At 41.9% G+C, this 18564-nt stretch overlaps 1 protein-coding gene across 4 annotated transcripts in view; it reads left to right on the top strand.

The window, feature by feature from the left end:
• eogt (EGF domain-specific O-linked N-acetylglucosamine (GlcNAc) transferase) overlaps positions 1 to 18564 on the top strand; it is a 42378-nt gene that overhangs the window by 3498 nt on the left and 20316 nt on the right. For all 4 annotated transcript variants that reach the window (XM_029683624.2, XM_065001910.1, XM_065001909.1 and 1 more), the window contains 6 exons: positions 456 to 556; positions 691 to 799; positions 903 to 997; positions 1251 to 1355; positions 1519 to 1625; positions 1757 to 1860. In XM_029683624.2, the coding sequence (XP_029539484.2) occupies positions 456 to 556; positions 691 to 799; positions 903 to 997; positions 1251 to 1355; positions 1519 to 1625; positions 1757 to 1860 (621 nt within the window). The remainder of the gene's footprint in view (positions 1 to 455; positions 557 to 690; positions 800 to 902; positions 998 to 1250; positions 1356 to 1518; positions 1626 to 1756; positions 1861 to 18564) is intronic.

Raw genomic sequence — 18564 nt, 5'->3', positions numbered from 1 at the left:
ATTGTGTTATTATCACTGTTATTATTTCTGTTATTATCACTGTGTTATTGTGTTGTTATCACTGTGTTATTGTGTTGTTATCACTGTGTTATTGTGTTGTTATCACTGTGTTATTATCACTGTGTTATTATGTTGGGTATCGTACCATGTTGGGTGTCGTCATTCAAACTGTGGAGTGGGATTAGCTCTTTTAAATTCTTGAACTGAGTTGAATTTTTGTCAAGGTGAATCTATTTTCAAAGCAGCCAGTCTTGTGGACAGAGAGTGACAAAATGTTAAGAACTTAAGTTTACGATTATTGCAAATTTAAAGCTTTGGACAGTGACCACACACATATTTTTATGTGTATCATGATGGTACAAGTAGCTGTTTAGTGTGGACTTTCATGGTCTATGCAAGTGTGTGTTAGCACATCTTTAGTGCGTCTCTCCCCCACCCTTCATGTTTTACGACAGGATGCTCTGCCGGATGTGTCGTCCTGCTGGGGGTATGAGAAGAACTGTGCCCCAGAGAACCGCTTTGGCTATCCTGTCTGCACCAAGATCGACTCTGGATGGTACAACACAATCCCCCTCTCTGCATTTCCTTTTATTCATTAGCATATTGTGCCAAGCTCCTGTCATACATGTGGATGTGCATAATGTATTTCTGCAGCTGGTTTGGCCTAACAGAGCTCTTTGTCCTCCCTAGGGCTAGCTCAGTGGAGGCAGCCCAGGAGCTGTTCTGGAAACAGGCAGACTTTGGTTATGTCATGGAGCGCCTCAGTGAGATGAAGACCCTCTGCAAGGCAACCAATCCTGTAAGACCCTGCCATCCCTCGGTGCAGCTGCACACAGAGGACTCGGGGATTCACAGGGATAAACAGAAAAGGCATTTGCTAAATGCTTACATTTTATTTCTAGGGAGATTCATCTCTGAAATGCTCCAGCCACACTCGCTTCTGCAGGGCGACCAATCTGTACCTGGACCTGAGGAACCCTCGCAGGGGTCATGAGAGGTCAGTGCACCTTGGTTGACACTTCCTGTCTAGCGACCCATCTGGTTTCCTTGTTTTCCTTTGTGGACCATGTCAGGGGAAGAATTCCCTAGCCGTGGTTTATTTTGGGTCTGTTTCTTCCATTTGCTTGTCCCTTCATCTTCATCGAACTAAAAGACAGGATAGGCAATATGGCAGACACTTTTCTTAGGCTAATGAAATAAATTATTATCAAATTAAAGAAGTGTGGGACACACCTGTGTTTTCTCTGCAGGTATAAGGAGGACTTTCTCCAGGAGGGGGAGATTGGGGGGCGTTGCAGTCTGAACAGCCGAGCGCTGGCCGCAGAAGGAGAGCACAAGAGCCCTCTGCAGTCCTGGTGAGACAACACAGAGAATCCTTATGCCCCTCCCTGAACTGTCAGATTCATATCAAGGTTTCTTCTTTCTAAATACATTTCACTTCGTAAAAAAAGTATTTGATTGATTGATGAATGACACATACATGAAACTCTCTGAAACACACTCTTTTTCCTTCCCAAGGTATGCTGAACTGCAGGCATACACAGAGCTGGACTTCAACCCCACAGATGAAGAGCATTGTGACATCATCATTGAGAAACCTACTGTATTCATGAAGCTTGACGCCGGTGGGAACAATCTTCATGCCTTTAGTACAATGTCAAATAACTTATTCTGTTTATGTACAGTGTAGAACTAGTGACACAGGAACAGATGTACTGAGATGTGATGGACAAACCTGAATGTGCCTTTTTCACAGGGGTGAACATGTACCATCATTTCTGTGACTTTGTCAACCTGTACATTTCCCAGCACATCAACAACTCCTTCAGCAGAAACATCAATATCCTCATGTGGGATACGGTAGGTACAACATTCTGCAGCCCGTATCCATTTCACTGATCTGAGAGGACTGGATAGGTGCAGGAAATCTGTTGAGGACTCCGCTGGGCCCTCCGTAGGCTAGTTGGACATTCCACCATGTTGCAAGGTGTTGTTTTGTTCAAAGCTGTATGTACTGTACAGAAAGAAGTATGGTTGTTGACCCCAGAGGGTTGTGTACAGAAAGAAGTATGGTTGTTGACCAGAGGGTTGTGTACAGAAAGAAGTATGGTTGTTGACCCCAGAGGGTTGTGTACAGAAAGAAGTATGGTTGTTGACCAGAGGGTTGTGTACAGAAAGAAGTATGGTTGTTGACCCCAGAGGGTTGTGTACAGAAAGAAGTATGGTTGTTGACCAGAGGGTTGTGTACAGAAAGAAGTATGGTTGTTGACCCCAGAGGGTTGTGTACAGAAAGAAGTATGGTTGTTGACCAGAGGGTTGTGTACAGAAAGAAGTATGGTTGTTGACCCCAGAGGGTTGTGTACAGAAAGAAGTATGGTTGTTGACCCCAGAGGGTTGTGTACAGAAAGAAGTATGGTTGTTGACCCCAGAGGGTTGTGTACAGAAAGAAGTATGGTTGTTGACCAGAGGGTTGTGTACAGAAAGAAGTATGGTTGTTGACCAGAGGGTTGTGTACAGAAAGAAGTATGGTTGTTGACCCCAGAGGGTTGTGTACAGAAAGAAGTATGGTTGTTGACCAGAGGGTTGTGTACAGAAAGAAGTATGGTTGTTGACCCCAGAGGGTTGTGTACAGAAAGAAGTATGGTTGTTGACCCCAGAGGGTTGTGTACCCCAGAAAAAGAAGTATGGTTGTTGACCCCAGAGGGTTGTGTACAGAAAGAAGTATGGTTGTTGACCCCAGAGGGTTGTGTACAGAAAGAAGTATGGTTGTTGACCCCAGAGGGTTGTGTACAGAAAGAAGTATGGTTGTTGACCAGAGGGTTGTGTACAGAAAGAAGTATGGTTGTTGACCCCAGAGGGTTGTGTACAGAAAGAAGTATGGTTGTTGACCCCAGAGGGTTGTGTACAGAAAGAAGTATGGTTGTTGACCCCAGAGGGTTGTGTACAGAAAGAAGTATGGTTGTTGACCCCAGAGGGTTGTGTACAGAAAGAAGTATGGTTGTTGACCCCAGAGGGTTGTGTACAGAAAGAAGTATGGTTGTTGACCCCAGAGGGTTGTGTACAGAAAGAAGTATGGTTGTTGACCCCAGAGGGTTGTGTACAGAAAGAAGTATGGTTGTTGACCAGAGGGTTGTACAGAAAGAAGTATGGTTGTTGACCCCAGAGGGTTGTGTACAGAAGAAGTATGGTTGTTGACCCCAGAGGGTTGTGTACAGAAAGAAGTATGGTTGTTGACCCCAGAGGGTTGTGTACAGAAAGAAGTATGGTTGTTGACCCCAGAGGGTTGTGTACAGAAAGAAGTATGGTTGTTGACCCCAGAGGGTTGTGTACAGAAAGAAGTATGGTTGTTGACCAGAGGGTTGTGTACAGAAAGAAGTATGGTTGTTGACCCCAGAGGGTTGTGTACAGAAAGAAGTATGGTTGTTGACCAGAGGGTTGTGTACAGAAAGAAGTATGGTTGTTGACCAGAGGGTTGTGTACAGAAAGAAGTATGGTTGTTGACCCCAGAGGGTTGTGTACAGAAAGAAGTATGGTTGTTGACCCCAGAGGGTTGTGTACAGAAAGAAGTATGGTTGTTGACCCCAGAGGGTTGTGTACAGAAAGAAGTATGGTTGTTGACCCCAGAGGGTTGTGTACAGAAAGAAGTATGGTTGTTGACCAGAGGGTTGTGTACAGAAAGAAGTATGGTTGTTGACCAGAGGGTTGTGTACAGAAAGAAGTATGGTTGTTGACCAGAGGGTTGTGTACAGAAAGAAGTATGGTTGTTGACCAGAGGGTTGTGTACAGAAAGAAGTATGGTTGTTGACCCCAGAGGGTTGTGTACAGAAAGAAGTATGGTTGTTGACCAGAGGGTTGTGTACAGAAAGAAGTATGGTTGTTGACCCCAGAGGGTTGTGTACAGAAAGAAGTATGGTTGTTGACCCCAGAGGGTTGTGTACAGAAAGAAGTATGGTTGTTGACCAGAGGGTTGTGTACAGAAAGAAGTATGGTTGTTGACCAGAGGGTTGTGTACAGAAAGAAGTATGGTTGTTGACCCCAGAGGGTTGTGTACAGAAAGAAGTATGGTTGTTGACCAGAGGGTTGTGTACAGAAAGAAGTATGGTTGTTGACCAGAGGGTTGTGTACAGAAAGAAGTATGGTTGTTGACCCCAGAGGGTTGTGTACAGAAAGAAGTATGGTTGTTGACCAGAGGGTTGTGTACAGAAAGAAGTATGGTTGTTGACCAGAGGGTTGTGTACAGAAAGAAGTATGGTTGTTGACCCCAGAGGGTTGTGTACAGAAAGAAGTATGGTTGTTGACCAGAGGGTTGTGTACAGAAAGAAGTATGGTTGTTGACCAGAGGGTTGTGTACAGAAAGAAGTATGGTTGTTGACCCCAGAGGGTTGTGTACAGAAAGAAGTATGGTTGTTGACCAGAGGGTTGTGTACAGAAAGAAGTATGGTTGTTGACCCCAGAGGGTTGTGTACAGAAAGAAGTATGGTTGTTGACCAGAGGGTTGTGTACAGAAAGAAGTATGGTTGTTGACCCCAGAGGGTTGTGTACAGAAAGAAGTATGGTTGTTGACCCCAGAGGGTTGTGTACAGAAAGAAGTATGGTTGTTGACCCCAGAGGGTTGTGTACAGAAAGAAGTATGGTTGTTGACCCCAGAGGGTTGTGTACAGAAAGAAGTATGGTTGTTGACCCCAGAGGGTTGTGTACAGAAAGAAGTATGGTTGTTGACCCCAGAGGGTTGTGTACAGAAAGAAGTATGGTTGTTGACCCCAGAGGGTTGTGTACAGAAAGAAGTATGGTTGTTGACCCCAGAGGGTTGTGTACAGAAAGAAGTATGGTTGTTGACCAGAGGGTTGTGTACAGAAAGAAGTATGGTTGTTGACCAGAGGGTTGTGTACAGAAAAGAAGTATGGTTGTTGACCCCAGAGGGTTGTGTACAGAAAGAAGTATGGTTGTTGACCAGAGGGTTGTGTACAGAAAGAAGTATGGTTGTTGACCAGAGGGTTGTGTACAGAAAGAAGTATGGTTGTTGACCCCAGAGGGTGTAAGAAGTGTAATATGGTTGTTGACCAGAGGGTTGTGTAAGAAGTAGTATGGTTGTTGACCAGAGGGTTGTGTACAGAAAGAAGTATGGTTGTTGACCAGAGGGTTGTGTACAGAAAGAAGTATGGTTGTTGACCCCAGAGGGTTGTGTACAGAAAGAAGTATGGTTGTTGACCAGAGGGTTGTGTACAGAAAGAAGTATGGTTGTTGACCAGAGGGTTGTGTACAGAAAGAAGTATGGTTGTTGACCCCAGAGGGTTGTGTACAGAAAGAAGTATGGTTGTTGACCAGAGGGTTGTGTACAGAAAGAAGTATGGTTGTTGACCAGAGGGTTGTGTACAGAAAGAAGTATGGTTGTTGACCAGAGGGTTGTGTACAGAAAGAAGTATGGTTGTTGACCAGAGGGTTGTGTACAGAAAGAAGTATGGTTGTTGACCCCAGAGGGTTGTGTACAGAAAGAAGTATGGTTGTTGACCAGAGGGTTGTGTACAGAAAGAAGTATGGTTGTTGACCAGAGGGTTGTGTACAGAAAGAAGTATGGTTGTTGACCAGAGGGTTGTGTACAGAAAGAAGTATGGTTGTTGACCAGAGGGTTGTGTACAGAAAGAAGTATGGTTGTTGACCAGAGGGTTGTGTACAGAAAGAAGTATGGTTGTTGACCAGAGGGTTGTGTACAGAAGAGTTAGTATGGTTGTTGACCAGAGGGTTGTGTACAGAAAGAAGTATGGTTGTTGACCAGAGGGTTGTGTACAGAAAGAAGTATGGTTGTTGACCAGAGGGTTGTGTACAGAAAGAAGTATGGTTGTTGACCAGAGGGTTGTGTACAGAAAGAATATGTTGTTGACCAGAGGGTTGTGTACAGAAAGAAGTATGGTTGTTGACCAGAGGGTTGTGTACAGAAAGAAGTATGGTTGTTGACCCCAGAGGGTTGTGAGGGTTGTTGACCAGAGGGTTGTGTAAAGAAAGAAGTATGGTTGTTGACCAGAGGGTTGTGTACAGAAAGAAGTATGGTTATTGACCCCAGAGGGTTGTGTAAAGAAAGAAGATGGTTGTTGACCAGAGGGTTGTGTACAGAAAGTTAGTATGGTTGTTGACCAGAGGGTTGTGTACAGAAGAAGTATGGTTGTTGACCAGAGGGTTGTGTACAGAAAGAAGTATGGTTGTTGACCAGAGGGTTGTGTAAAGAAAGAAGTGTTAATATAGTTGTTGACCAGAGGGTTGTGTACAGAAGTGAAGTATGGTTGTTGACCAGAGGGTTGTGTACAGAAAGAAGTGTTAGTATGGTTGTTGACCAGAGGGTTGTGTAAGAAAGAAGTATGTTGTTGACCAGAGGGTTGTGTACAGAAAGAAGTATGGTTGTTGACCAGAGGGTTGTGTACAGAAAGTGTTTATATAGTTGTTGACCAGAGGGTTGTGTACAGAAAGAAGTATGGTTGTTGACCAGAGGGTTGTGTACAGAAAGAAGTATGGTTGTTGACCAGAGGGTTGTGTAAAGAAAGAAGTATAGTTGTTGACCAGAGGGTTGTGTACAGAAAGAAGTATGGTTGTTGACCAGAGGGTTGTGTACAGAAAGAAGTATGGTTGTTGACCAGAGGGTTGTGTAAAGAAGTGTTAATGGTTGTTGACCAGAGGGTTGTGTAAATGTTAATATAGTTGTTGACCAGAGGGTTGTGTAAAGAAAGAAGTATGGTTGTTGACCAGAGGGTTGTGTAAAGAAGTATATGGTTGTTGACCAGAGGGTTGTGTAAAAGAAGTTAATATAGTTGTTGACCAGAGGGTTGTGTAAAGAAAGTGTAGTATGGTTGTTGACCAGAGGGTTGTGTACAGAAAGAAGTATGGTTGTTGACCAGAGGGTTGTGTACAGAAAGAATATAGTTGTTGACCAGAGGGTTGTGTACAGAAAGAAGTATGGTTGTTGACCAGAGGGTTGTGTACAGAAAGTTTATATAGTTGTTGACCAGAGGGTTGTGTACAGAAAGAAGTATGGTTGTTGACCAGAGGGTTGTGTACAGAAAGAAGTATGGTTGTTGACCAGAGGGTTGTGTAAAAAGAAGAAGTGTTAATATAGTTGTTGACCAGAGGGTTGTGTAAAGAAAGAAGTATGGTTGTTGACCAGAGGGTTGTGTACAGAAAGAAGTATGGTTATTGACCAGAGGGTTGTGTAAAGAAAGTTAATATGGTTGTTGACCAGAGGGTTGTGTAAAGAAGTGTTAATATAGTTGTTGACCAGAGGGTTGTGTAAAGAAGTGTTAGTATGGTTGTTGACCAGAGGGTTGTGTAAAGAAGTGTTAGTATGGTTGTTGACCAGAGGGTTGTGTAAAAAGAAGTGTTAATATAGTTGTTGACCAGAGGGTTGTGTAAAGAAGTGTTAGTATGGTTGTTGACCAGAGGGTTGTGTAAAGAAGTGTTAGTATGGTTGTTGACCAGAGGGTTGTACAGAAAAGAAGTGTTAATATGTTGTTGACCAGAGGGTTGTGTACAGAAAGAAGTATGGTTGTTGACCAGAGGGTTGTGTACAGAAGTGTTTATATAGTTGTTGACCAGAGGGTTGTGTACAGAAAGAAGTATGGTTGTTGACCAGAGGGTTGTGTACAGAAAGAAGTATGGTTGTTGACCAGAGGGTTGTGTAAAGAAGTGTAATATAGTTGTTGACCAGAGGGTTGTGTAAAGAAAGAAGTATGGTTGTTGACCAGAGGGTTGTGTACAGAAAGAAGTATGGTTATTGACCAGAGGGTTGTGTAAAGAAGTGTTAATATGGTTGTTGACCAGAGGGTTGTGTAAAGAAGTGTTAATATAGTTGTTGACCAGAGGGTTGTGTAAAAAGTGTTAGTATGGTTGTTGACCAGAGGGTTGTGTAAAGAAAGTATGGTTGTTGACCAGAGGGTTGTGTAAAGAAGTGTTAATATAGTTGTTGACCAGAGGGTTGTGTACAGAAAGAAGTATGGTTGTTGACCAGAGGGTTGTGTAAAGAAGTGTTAGTATGGTTGTTGACCAGAGGGTTGTGTAAAAAGAAGTGTTAATATAGTTGTTGACCAGAGGGTTGTGTACAGAAAGAAGTATGGTTGTTGACCAGAGGGTTGTGTACAGAAGTGTTTATATAGTTGTTGACCAGAGGGTTGTGTACAGAAAGAAGTATGGTTGTTGACCAGAGGGTTGTGTACAGAAAGAAGTATGGTTGTTGACCAGAGGGTTGTGTAAAGAAGTGTTAATATAGTTGTTGACCAGAGGGTTGTGTAAAGAAAGAAGTATGGTTGTTGACCAGAGGGTTGTGTACAGAAAGAAGTATGGTTATTGACCAGAGGGTTGTGTAAGAAAGAAGTATGGTTGTTGACCAGAGGGTTGTGTAAAGAAAGAAGTATGGTTGTTGACCCCAGAGGGTTGTGTACAGAAAGAAGTATGGTTGTTGACCAGAGGGTTGTGTAAAGAAAGAAGTATGGTTGTTGACCAGAGGGTTGTGTACAGAAAGAAGTATGGTTGTTGACCAGAGGGTTGTGTACAGAAAGAAGTATGGTTGTTGACCAGAGGGTTGTGTAAAGAAAGTGTTAATATAGTTGTTGACCAGAGGGTTGTGTACAGAAAGAAGTATGGTTGTTGACCAGAGGGTTGTGTACAGAAAGAAGTATGGTTGTTGACCAGAGGGTTGTGTACAGAAAGAAGTATGGTTGTTGACCAGAGGGTTGTGTAAAGAAAGAAGTATGGTTGTTGACCAGAGGGTTGTGTACAGAAAGAAGTATGGTTGTTGACCAGAGGGTTGTGTACAGAAAGAAGTATGGTTGTTGACCAGAGGGTTGTGTACAGAAAGAAGTATGGTTGTTGACCAGAGGGTTGTGTAAAGAAAATATGGTTGTTGACCAGAGGGTTGTGTACAGAAAGAAGTATGGTTGTTGACCAGAGGGTTGTGTAAAAGAAGTATAATATAGTTGTTGACCAGAGGGTTGTGTACATAAAGAAGTATGGTTGTTGACCAGAGGGTTGTGTACAGAAAGAAGTATGGTTGTTGACCAGAGGGTTGTGTAAAGAAAGTGTTAATATAGTTGTTGACCAGAGGGTTGTGTACAGAAAGAAGTATGGTTGTTGACCAGAGGGTTGTGTAAAGAAGTGTTAATATAGTTGTTGACCAGAGGGTTGTGTAAAGAAGTGTTAGTATGGTTGTTGACCAGAGGGTTGTGTAAAGAAGTGTTAATATAGTTGTTGACCAGAGGGTTGTGTACAGAAAGAAGTATGGTTGTTGACCAGAGGGTTGTGTACAGAAGTGTTTATATAGTTGTTGACCAGAGGGTTGTGTACAGAAAGAAGTATGGTTGTTGACCAGAGGGTTGTGTACAGAAAGAAGTATGGTTGTTGACCAGAGGGTTGTGTAAAGAAGTGTTAATATAGTTGTTGACCAGAGGGTTGTGTAAAGAAAGAAGTATGGTTGTTGACCAGAGGGTTGTGTACAGAAAGAAGTATGGTTATTGACCAGAGGGTTGTGTAAAGAAAGAAGTATGGTTGTTGACCAGAGGGTTGTGTACAGAAAGAAGTATGGTTGTTGACCAGAGGGTTGTGTAAAGAAAGTTAATATAGTTGTTGACCAGAGGGTTGTGTAAAGAAGTGTTAATATGGTTGTTGACCAGAGGGTTGTGTACAGAAAGAAGTATGGTTGTTGACCAGAGGGTTGTGTAAAGAAGTGTTAATATAGTTGTTGACCAGAGGGTTGTGTAAAGAAGTGTTAATATGGTTGTTGACCAGAGGGTTGTGTAAAGAAAGAAGTATGGTTGTTGACCAGAGGGTTGTGTAAAGAAGTGTTAATATGGTTGTTGACCAGAGGGTTGTGTAAAAAGAAGTGTTAATATGGTTGTTGACCAGAGGGTTGTGTAAAAAGTGTTAGTATGGTTGTTGACCAGAGGGTTGTGTACAGAAAGAAGTATGGTTGTTGACCAGAGGGTTGTGTACAGAAAGAAGTATGGTTGTTGACCAGAGGGTTGTGTAAAGAAGTGTTAATATAGTTGTTGACCAGAGGTTGTGTACAGAAAGAAGTATGGTTGTTGACCAGAGGGTTGTGTACAGAAAGAAGTATGGTTGTTGACCAGAGGTTGTGTAAAGAAAGAAGTATGGTTGTTGACCAGAGGGTTGTGTACAGAAGTGTTAATATAGTTGTTGACCAGAGGGTTGTGTAAAGAAGTGTTAGTATGGTTGTTGACCAGAGGGTTGTGTAAAGAAAGTTAATATAGTTGTTGACCAGAGGGTTGTGTACAGAAAGAAGTATGGTTGTTGACCAGAGGGTTGTGTACAGAAAGAAGTATGGTTGTTGACCCCAGAGGGTTGTGTACAGAAAGAAGTATGGTTGTTGACCAGAGGGTTGTGTAAAGAAGTGTTAATATAGTTGTTGACCAGAGGGTTGTGTAAAGAAGTGTTAGTATGGTTGTTGACCAGAGGGTTGTGTAAAGAAGTGTTAGTATGGTTGTTGACCAGAGGGTTGTGTAAAGAAGTGTTAATATGGTTGTTGACCAGAGGGTTGTGTACATAAAGAAGTATGGTTGTTGACCAGAGGGTTGTGTACAGAAAGAAGTATGGTTGTTGACCAGAGGGTTGTGTAAAGAAGTGTTAATATGGTTGTTGACCCCAGAGGGTTGTGTACAGAAAGAAGTATGGTTGTTGACCCCAGAGGGTTGTGTACAGAAAGAAGTATGGTTGTTGACCCCAGAGGGTTGTGTACAGAAAGAAGTATGGTTGTTGACCCCAGAGGGTTGTGTACAGAAAGAAGTATGGTTGTTGACCCCAGAGGGTTGTGTACAGAAAGAAGTATGGTTGTTGACCCCAGAGGGTTGTGTACAGAAAGAAGTATGGTTGTTGACCCCAGAGGGTTGTGTACAGAAAGAAGTATGGTTGTTGACCCCAGAGGGTTGTGTACAGAAAGAAGTATGGTTGTTGACCCCAGAGGGTTGTGTACAGAAAGAAGTATGGTTGTTGACCAGAGGGTTGTGTAAAGAAGTGTTAATATAGTTGTTGACCAGAGGGTTGTGTAAAGAAGTGTTAGTATGGTTGTTGACCAGAGGGTTGTGTAAAGAAGTGTTAATATAGTTGTTGACCAGAGGGTTGTGTAAAGAAGTGTTAGTATGGTTGTTGACCAGAGGGTTGTGTAAAGAAGTGTTAGTATGGTTGTTGACCAGAGGGTTGTGTAAAGAAGTGTTAATATAGTTGTTGACCAGAGGGTTGTGTAAAGAAAGTTAGTATGGTTGTTGACCAGAGGGTTGTGTAAAGAAGTGTTAGTATGGTTGTTGACCAGAGGGTTGTGTAAAGAAGTGTTAGTATGGTTGTTGACCAGAGGGGTTGTGTAAAGAAAGAATATGGTTGTTGACCAGAGGGTTGTGTAAAGAAGTGTTAGTATGGTTGTTGACCAGAGGGTTGTGTAAAGAAGTGTTAGTATGGTTGTTGACCAGAGGGTTGTGTAAAGAAGTGTTAATATAGTTGTTGACCAGAGGGTTGTGTACAGAAAGAAGTATGGTTGTTGACCAGAGGGTTGTGTACAGAAGTGTTTATATAGTTGTTGACCAGAGGGTTGTGTACAGAAAGAAGTATGGTTGTTGACCAGAGGGTTGTGTACAGAAAGAAGTATGGTTGTTGACCAGAGGGTTGTGTAAAGAAGTGTTAATATAGTTGTTGACCAGAGGGTTGTGTAAAGAAAGAAGTATGGTTGTTGACCAGAGGGTTGTGTACAGAAAGAAGTATGGTTATTGACCAGAGGGTTGTGTAAAGAAGTGTTAATATGGTTGTTGACCAGAGGGTTGTGTAAAGAAGTGTTAATATAGTTGTTGACCAGAGGGTTGTGTAAAGAAGTGTTAGTATGGTTGTTGACCAGAGGGTTGTGTAAAGAAGTGTTAGTATGGTTGTTGACCAGAGGGTTGTGTAAAGAAGTGTTAATATAGTTGTTGACCAGAGGGTTGTGTAAAGAAGTGTTAGTATGGTTGTTGACCAGAGGGTTGTGTAAAGAAGTGTTAGTATGGTTGTTGACCAGAGGGTTGTGTAAAGAAGTGTTAATATAGTTGTTGACCAGAGGGTTGTGTACAGAAAGAAGTATGGTTGTTGACCAGAGGGTTGTGTACAGAAGTGTTTATATAGTTGTTGACCAGAGGGTTGTGTACAGAAAGAAGTATGGTTGTTGACCAGAGGGTTGTGTACAGAAAGAAGTATGGTTGTTGACCAGAGGGTTGTGTAAAGAAGTGTTAATATAGTTGTTGACCAGAGGGTTGTGTAAAGAAAGAAGTATGGTTGTTGACCAGAGGGTTGTGTACAGAAAGAAGTATGGTTATTGACCAGAGGGTTGTGTAAAAAGAAGTAATATGGTTGTTGACCAGAGGGTTGTGTAAAGAAGTGTTAATATAGTTGTTGACCAGAGGGTTGTGTAAAGAAGTGTTAGTATGGTTGTTGACCAGAGGGTTGTGTAAAGAAGTGTTAGTATGGTTGTTGACCAGAGGGTTGTGTAAAGAAGTGTTAATATAGTTGTTGACCAGAGGGTTGTGTAAAGAAGTGTTAGTATGGTTGTTGACCAGAGGGTTGTGTAAAGAAGTGTTAGTATGGTTGTTGACCAGAGGGTTGTGTAAAGAAGTGTTAATATAGTTGTTGACCAGAGGGTTGTGTACAGAAAGAAGTATGGTTGTTGACCAGAGGGTTGTGTACAGAAGTGTTTATATAGTTGTTGACCAGAGGGTTGTGTACAGAAAGAAGTATGGTTGTTGACCAGAGGGTTGTGTACAGAAAGAAGTATGGTTGTTGACCAGAGGGTTGTGTAAAGAAAAAAGTATGGTTGTTGACCAGAGGGTTGTGTAAAGAAAGAAGTATGGTTGTTGACCAGAGGGTTGTGTACAGAAAGAAGTATGGTTATTGACCAGAGGGTTGTGTAAAGAAAGAAGTATGGTTGTTGACCAGAGGGTTGTGTAAAGAAAGAAGTATGGTTGTTGACCAGAGGGTTGTGTACAGAAAGAAGTATGGTTGTTGACCAGAGGGTTGTGTAAAGAAAGAAGTATGGTTGTTGACCAGAGGGTTGTGTACAGAAAGAAGTATGGTTGTTGACCAGAGGGTTGTGTACAGAAAGAAGTATGGTTGTTGACCAGAGGGTTGTGTAAAGAAGTGTTAATATAGTTGTTGACCAGAGGGTTGTGTAAAGAAAGAAGTATGGTTGTTGACCAGAGGGTTGTGTACAGAAAGAAGTATGGTTGTTGACCAGAGGGTTGTGTACAGAAAGAAGTATGGTTGTTGACCAGAGGGTTGTGTAAAGAAAGAAGTATGGTTGTTGACCAGAGGGTTGTGTACAGAAAGAAGTATGGTTGTTGACCAGAGGGTTGTGTACAGAAAGAAGTACGGTTGTTGACCAGAGGGTTGTGTACAGAAAGAAGTATGGTTGTTGACCAGAGGGTTGTGTAAAGAAGTGTTAATATGGTTGTTGACCAGAGGGTTGTGTACAGAAAGAAGTATGGTTGTTGACCAGAGGGTTGTGTAAAGAAGTGTTAATATAGTTGTTGACCAGAGGGTTGTGTACATAAAGAAGTATGGTTGTTGACCAGAGGGTTGTGTACAGAAAGAAGTATGGTTGTTGACCAGAGGGTTGTGTAAAGAAGTGTTAATATAGTTGTTGACCAGAGGGTTGTGTACAGAAAGAAGTATGGTTGTTGACCAGAGGGTTGTGTAAAGAAGTGTTAATATAGTTGTTGACCAGAGGGTTGTGTAAAGAAGTGTTAGTATGGTTGTTGACCAGAGGGTTGTGTAAAGAAGTGTTAATATAGTTGTTGACCAGAGGGTTGTGTACAGAAAGAAGTATGGTTGTTGACCAGAGGGTTGTGTACAGAAGTGTTTATATAGTTGTTGACCAGAGGGTTGTGTACAGAAAGAAGTATGGTTGTTGACCAGAGGGTTGTGTACAGAAAGAAGTATGGTTGTTGACCAGAGGGTTGTGTAAAGAAGTGTTAATATAGTTGTTGACCAGAGGGTTGTGTAAAGAAAGAAGTATGGTTGTTGACCAGAGGGTTGTGTACAGAAAGAAGTATGGTTATTGACCAGAGGGTTGTGTAAAGAAAGAAGTATGGTTGTTGACCAGAGGGTTGTGTACAGAAAGAAGTATGGTTGTTGACCAGAGGGTTGTGTAAAGAAGTGTTAATATAGTTGTTGACCAGAGGGTTGTGTAAAGAAGTGTTAATATGGTTGTTGACCAGAGGGTTGTGTACAGAAAGAAGTATGGTTGTTGACCAGAGGGTTGTGTAAAGAAGTGTTAATATAGTTGTTGACCAGAGGGTTGTGTAAAGAAGTGTTAATATGGTTGTTGACCAGAGGGTTGTGTAAAGAAGTGTTAGTATGGTTGTTGACCAGAGGGTTGTGTAAAGAAGTGTTAATATGGTTGTTGACCAGAGGGTTGTGTAAAGAAGTGTTAATATGGTTGTTGACCAGAGGGTTGTGTAAAGAAGTGTTAGTATGGTTGTTGACCAGAGGGTTGTGTACAGAAAGAAGTATGGTTGTTGACCAGAGGGTTGTGTACAGAAAGAAGTATGGTTGTTGACCAGAGGGTTGTGTAAAGAAGTGTTAATATAGTTGTTGACCAGAGGGTTGTGTACAGAAAGAAGTATGGTTGTTGACCAGAGGGTTGTGTACAGAAAGAAGTATGGTTGTTGACCAGAGGGTTGTGTAAAGAAAGAAGTATGGTTGTTGACCAGAGGGTTGTGTACAGAAGTGTTAATATAGTTGTTGACCAGAGGGTTGTGTAAAGAAGTGTTAGTATGGTTGTTGACCAGAGGGTTGTGTAAAGAAGTGTTAATATAGTTGTTGACCAGAGGGTTGTGTACAGAAAGAAGTATGGTTGTTGACCAGAGGGTTGTGTACAGAAAGAAGTATGGTTGTTGACCCCAGAGGGTTGTGTACAGAAAGAAGTATGGTTGTTGACCAGAGGGTTGTGTAAAGAAGTGTTAATATAGTTGTTGACCAGAGGGTTGTGTAAAGAAGTGTTAGTATGGTTGTTGACCAGAGGGTTGTGTAAAGAAGTGTTAGTATGGTTGTTGACCAGAGGGTTGTGTAAAGAAAGTTAATATGGTTGTTGACCAGAGGGTTGTGTACATAAAGAAGTATGGTTGTTGACCAGAGGGTTGTGTAAAGAAGTATGGTTGTTGACCAGAGGGTTGTGTAAAGAAGTGTTAATATGGTTGTTGACCCCAGAGGGTTGTGTACAGAAAGAAGTATGGTTGTTGACCCCAGAGGGTTGTGTACAGAAAGAAGTATGGTTGTTGACCCCAGAGGGTTGTGTACAGAAAGAAGTATGGTTGTTGACCCCAGAGGGTTGTGTACAGAAAGAAGTATGGTTGTTGACCCCAGAGGGTTGTGTACAGAAAGAAGTATGGTTGTTGACCAGAGGGTTGTGTACAGAAAGAAGTATGGTTGTTGACCCCAGAGGGTTGTGTACAGAAAGAAGTATGGTTGTTGACCAGAGGGTTGTGTACAGAAAGAAGTATGGTTGTTGACCCCAGAGGGTTGTGTACAGAAAGAAGTATGGTTGTTGACCAGAGGGTTGTGTAAAGAAGTGTTAATATAGTTGTTGACCAGAGGGTTGTGTAAAGAAGTGTTAGTATGGTTGTTGACCAGAGGGTTGTGTAAAGAAGTGTTAGTATGGTTGTTGACCAGAGGGTTGTGTAAAGAAGTGTTAATATGGTTGTTGACCAGAGGGTTGTGTACATAAAGAAGTATGGTTGTTGACCAGAGGGTTGTGTACAGAAAGAAGTATGGTTGTTGACCAGAGGGTTGTGTAAAGAAGTGTTAATATAGTTGTTGACCAGAGGGTTGTGTACAGAAAGAAGTATGGTTGTTGACCAGAGGGTTGTGTAAAGAAGTGTTAATATAGTTGTTGACCAGAGGGTTGTGTAAAGAAGTGTTAGTATGGTTGTTGACCAGAGGGTTGTGTAAAGAAGTGTTAATATAGTTGTTGACCAGAGGGTTGTGTACAGAAAGAAGTATGGTTGTTGACCAGAGGGTTGTGTACAGAAGTGTTTATATAGTTGTTGACCAGAGGGTTGTGTACAGAAAGAAGTATGGTTGTTGACCAGAGGGTTGTGTACAGAAAGAAGTATGGTTGTTGACCAGAGGGTTGTGTAAAGAAGTGTTAATATAGTTGTTGACCAGAGGGTTGTGTAAAGAAAGAAGTATGGTTGTTGACCAGAGGGTTGTGTACAGAAAGAAGTATGGTTATTGACCAGAGGGTTGTGTAAAGAAAGAAGTATGGTTGTTGACCAGAGGGTTGTGTACAGAAAGAAGTATGGTTGTTGACCAGAGGGTTGTGTAAAGAAGTGTTAATATAGTTGTTGACCAGAGGGTTGTGTAAAGAAGTGTTAATATGGTTGTTGACCAGAGGGTTGTGTACAGAAAGAAGTATGGTTGTTGACCAGAGGGTTGTGTAAAGAAGTGTTAATATAGTTGTTGACCAGAGGGTTGTGTAAAGAAGTGTTAATATGGTTGTTGACCAGAGGGTTGTGTAAAGAAGTGTTAGTATGGTTGTTGACCAGAGGGTTGTGTAAAGAAGTGTTAATATGGTTGTTGACCAGAGGGTTGTGTAAAGAAGTGTTAATATGGTTGTTGACCAGAGGGTTGTGTAAAGAAGTGTTAGTATGGTTGTTGACCAGAGGGTTGTGTACAGAAAGAAGTATGGTTGTTGACCAGAGGGTTGTGTACAGAAAGAAGTATGGTTGTTGACCAGAGGGTTGTGTAAAGAAGTGTTAATATAGTTGTTGACCAGAGGGTTGTGTACAGAAAGAAGTATGGTTGTTGACCAGAGGGTTGTGTACAGAAAGAAGTATGGTTGTTGACCAGAGGGTTGTGTAAAGAAAGAAGTATGGTTGTTGACCAGAGGGTTGTGTACAGAAGTGTTAATATAGTTGTTGACCAGAGGGTTGTGTAAAGAAGTGTTAGTATGGTTGTTGACCAGAGGGTTGTGTAAAGAAGTGTTAATATAGTTGTTGACCAGAGGGTTGTGTACAGAAAGAAGTATGGTTGTTGACCAGAGGGTTGTGTACAGAAAGAAGTATGGTTGTTGACCCCAGAGGGTTGTGTACAGAAAGAAGTATGGTTGTTGACCAGAGGGTTGTGTAAAGAAGTGTTAATATAGTTGTTGACCAGAGGGTTGTGTAAAGAAGTGTTAGTATGGTTGTTGACCAGAGGGTTGTGTAAAGAAGTGTTAGTATGGTTGTTGACCAGAGGGTTGTGTAAAGAAGTTTAATATGGTTGTTGACCAGAGGGTTGTGTACATAAAGAAGTATGGTTGTTGACCAGAGGGTTGTGTACAGAAAGAAGTATGGTTGTTGACCAGAGGGTTGTGTAAAGAAGTGTTAATATGGTTGTTGACCCCAGAGGGTTGTGTACAGAAAGAAGTATGGTTGTTGACCCCAGAGGGTTGTGTACAGAAAGAAGTATGGTTGTTGACCCCAGAGGGTTGTGTACAGAAAGAAGTATGGTTGTTGACCCCAGAGGGTTGTGTACAGAAAGAAGTATGGTTGTTGACCCCAGAGGGTTGTGTACAGAAAGAAGTATGGTTGTTGACCAGAGGGTTGTGTACAGAAAGAAGTATGGTTGTTGACCCCAGAGGGTTGTGTACAGAAAGAAGTATGGTTGTTGACCAGAGGGTTGTGTACAGAAAGAAGTATGGTTGTTGACCCCAGAGGGTTGTGTACAGAAAGAAGTATGGTTGTTGACCAGAGGGTTGTGTAAAGAAGTGTTAATATAGTTGTTGACCAGAGGGTTGTGTAAAGAAGTGTTAGTATGGTTGTTGACCAGAGGGTTGTGTAAAGAAGTGTTAGTATGGTTGTTGACCAGAGGGTTGTGTAAAGAAGTGTTAATATGGTTGTTGACCAGAGGGTTGTGTACATAAAGAAGTATGGTTGTTGACCAGAGGGTTGTGTACAGAAAGAAGTATGGTTGTTGACCAGAGGGTTGTGTAAAGAAGTGTTAATATAGTTGTTGACCAGAGGGTTGTGTACAGAAAGAAGTATGGTTGTTGACCAGAGGGTTGTGTAAAGAAGTGTTAATATAGTTGTTGACCAGAGGGTTGTGTAAAGAAGTGTTAGTATGGTTGTTGACCAGAGGGTTGTGTAAAGAAGTGTTAATATAGTTGTTGACCAGAGGGTTGTGTACAGAAAGAAGTATGGTTGTTGACCAGAGGGTTGTGTACAGAAGTGTTTATATAGTTGTTGACCAGAGGGTTGTGTACAGAAAGAAGTATGGTTGTTGACCAGAGGGTTGTGTACAGAAAGAAGTATGGTTGTTGACCAGAGGGTTGTGTAAAGAAGTGTTAATATAGTTGTTGACCAGAGGGTTGTGTAAAGAAAGAAGTATGGTTGTTGACCAGAGGGTTGTGTACAGAAAGAAGTATGGTTATTGACCAGAGGGTTGTGTAAAGAAAGAAGTATGGTTGTTGACCAGAGGGTTGTGTACAGAAAGAAGTATGGTTGTTGACCAGAGGGTTGTGTAAAGAAGTGTTAATATAGTTGTTGACCAGAGGGTTGTGTAAAGAAGTGTTAATATGGTTGT

This window comes from Oncorhynchus nerka, linkage group LG15 (assembly GCF_034236695.1).
Source record: "Oncorhynchus nerka isolate Pitt River linkage group LG15, Oner_Uvic_2.0, whole genome shotgun sequence".
In the NCBI taxonomy this organism is placed as follows: domain Eukaryota; kingdom Metazoa; phylum Chordata; class Actinopteri; order Salmoniformes; family Salmonidae; genus Oncorhynchus; species Oncorhynchus nerka.
Note: the sequence above shows the minus strand (reverse complement) of the source record. Positions and strands in the feature narration are given on the sequence as shown.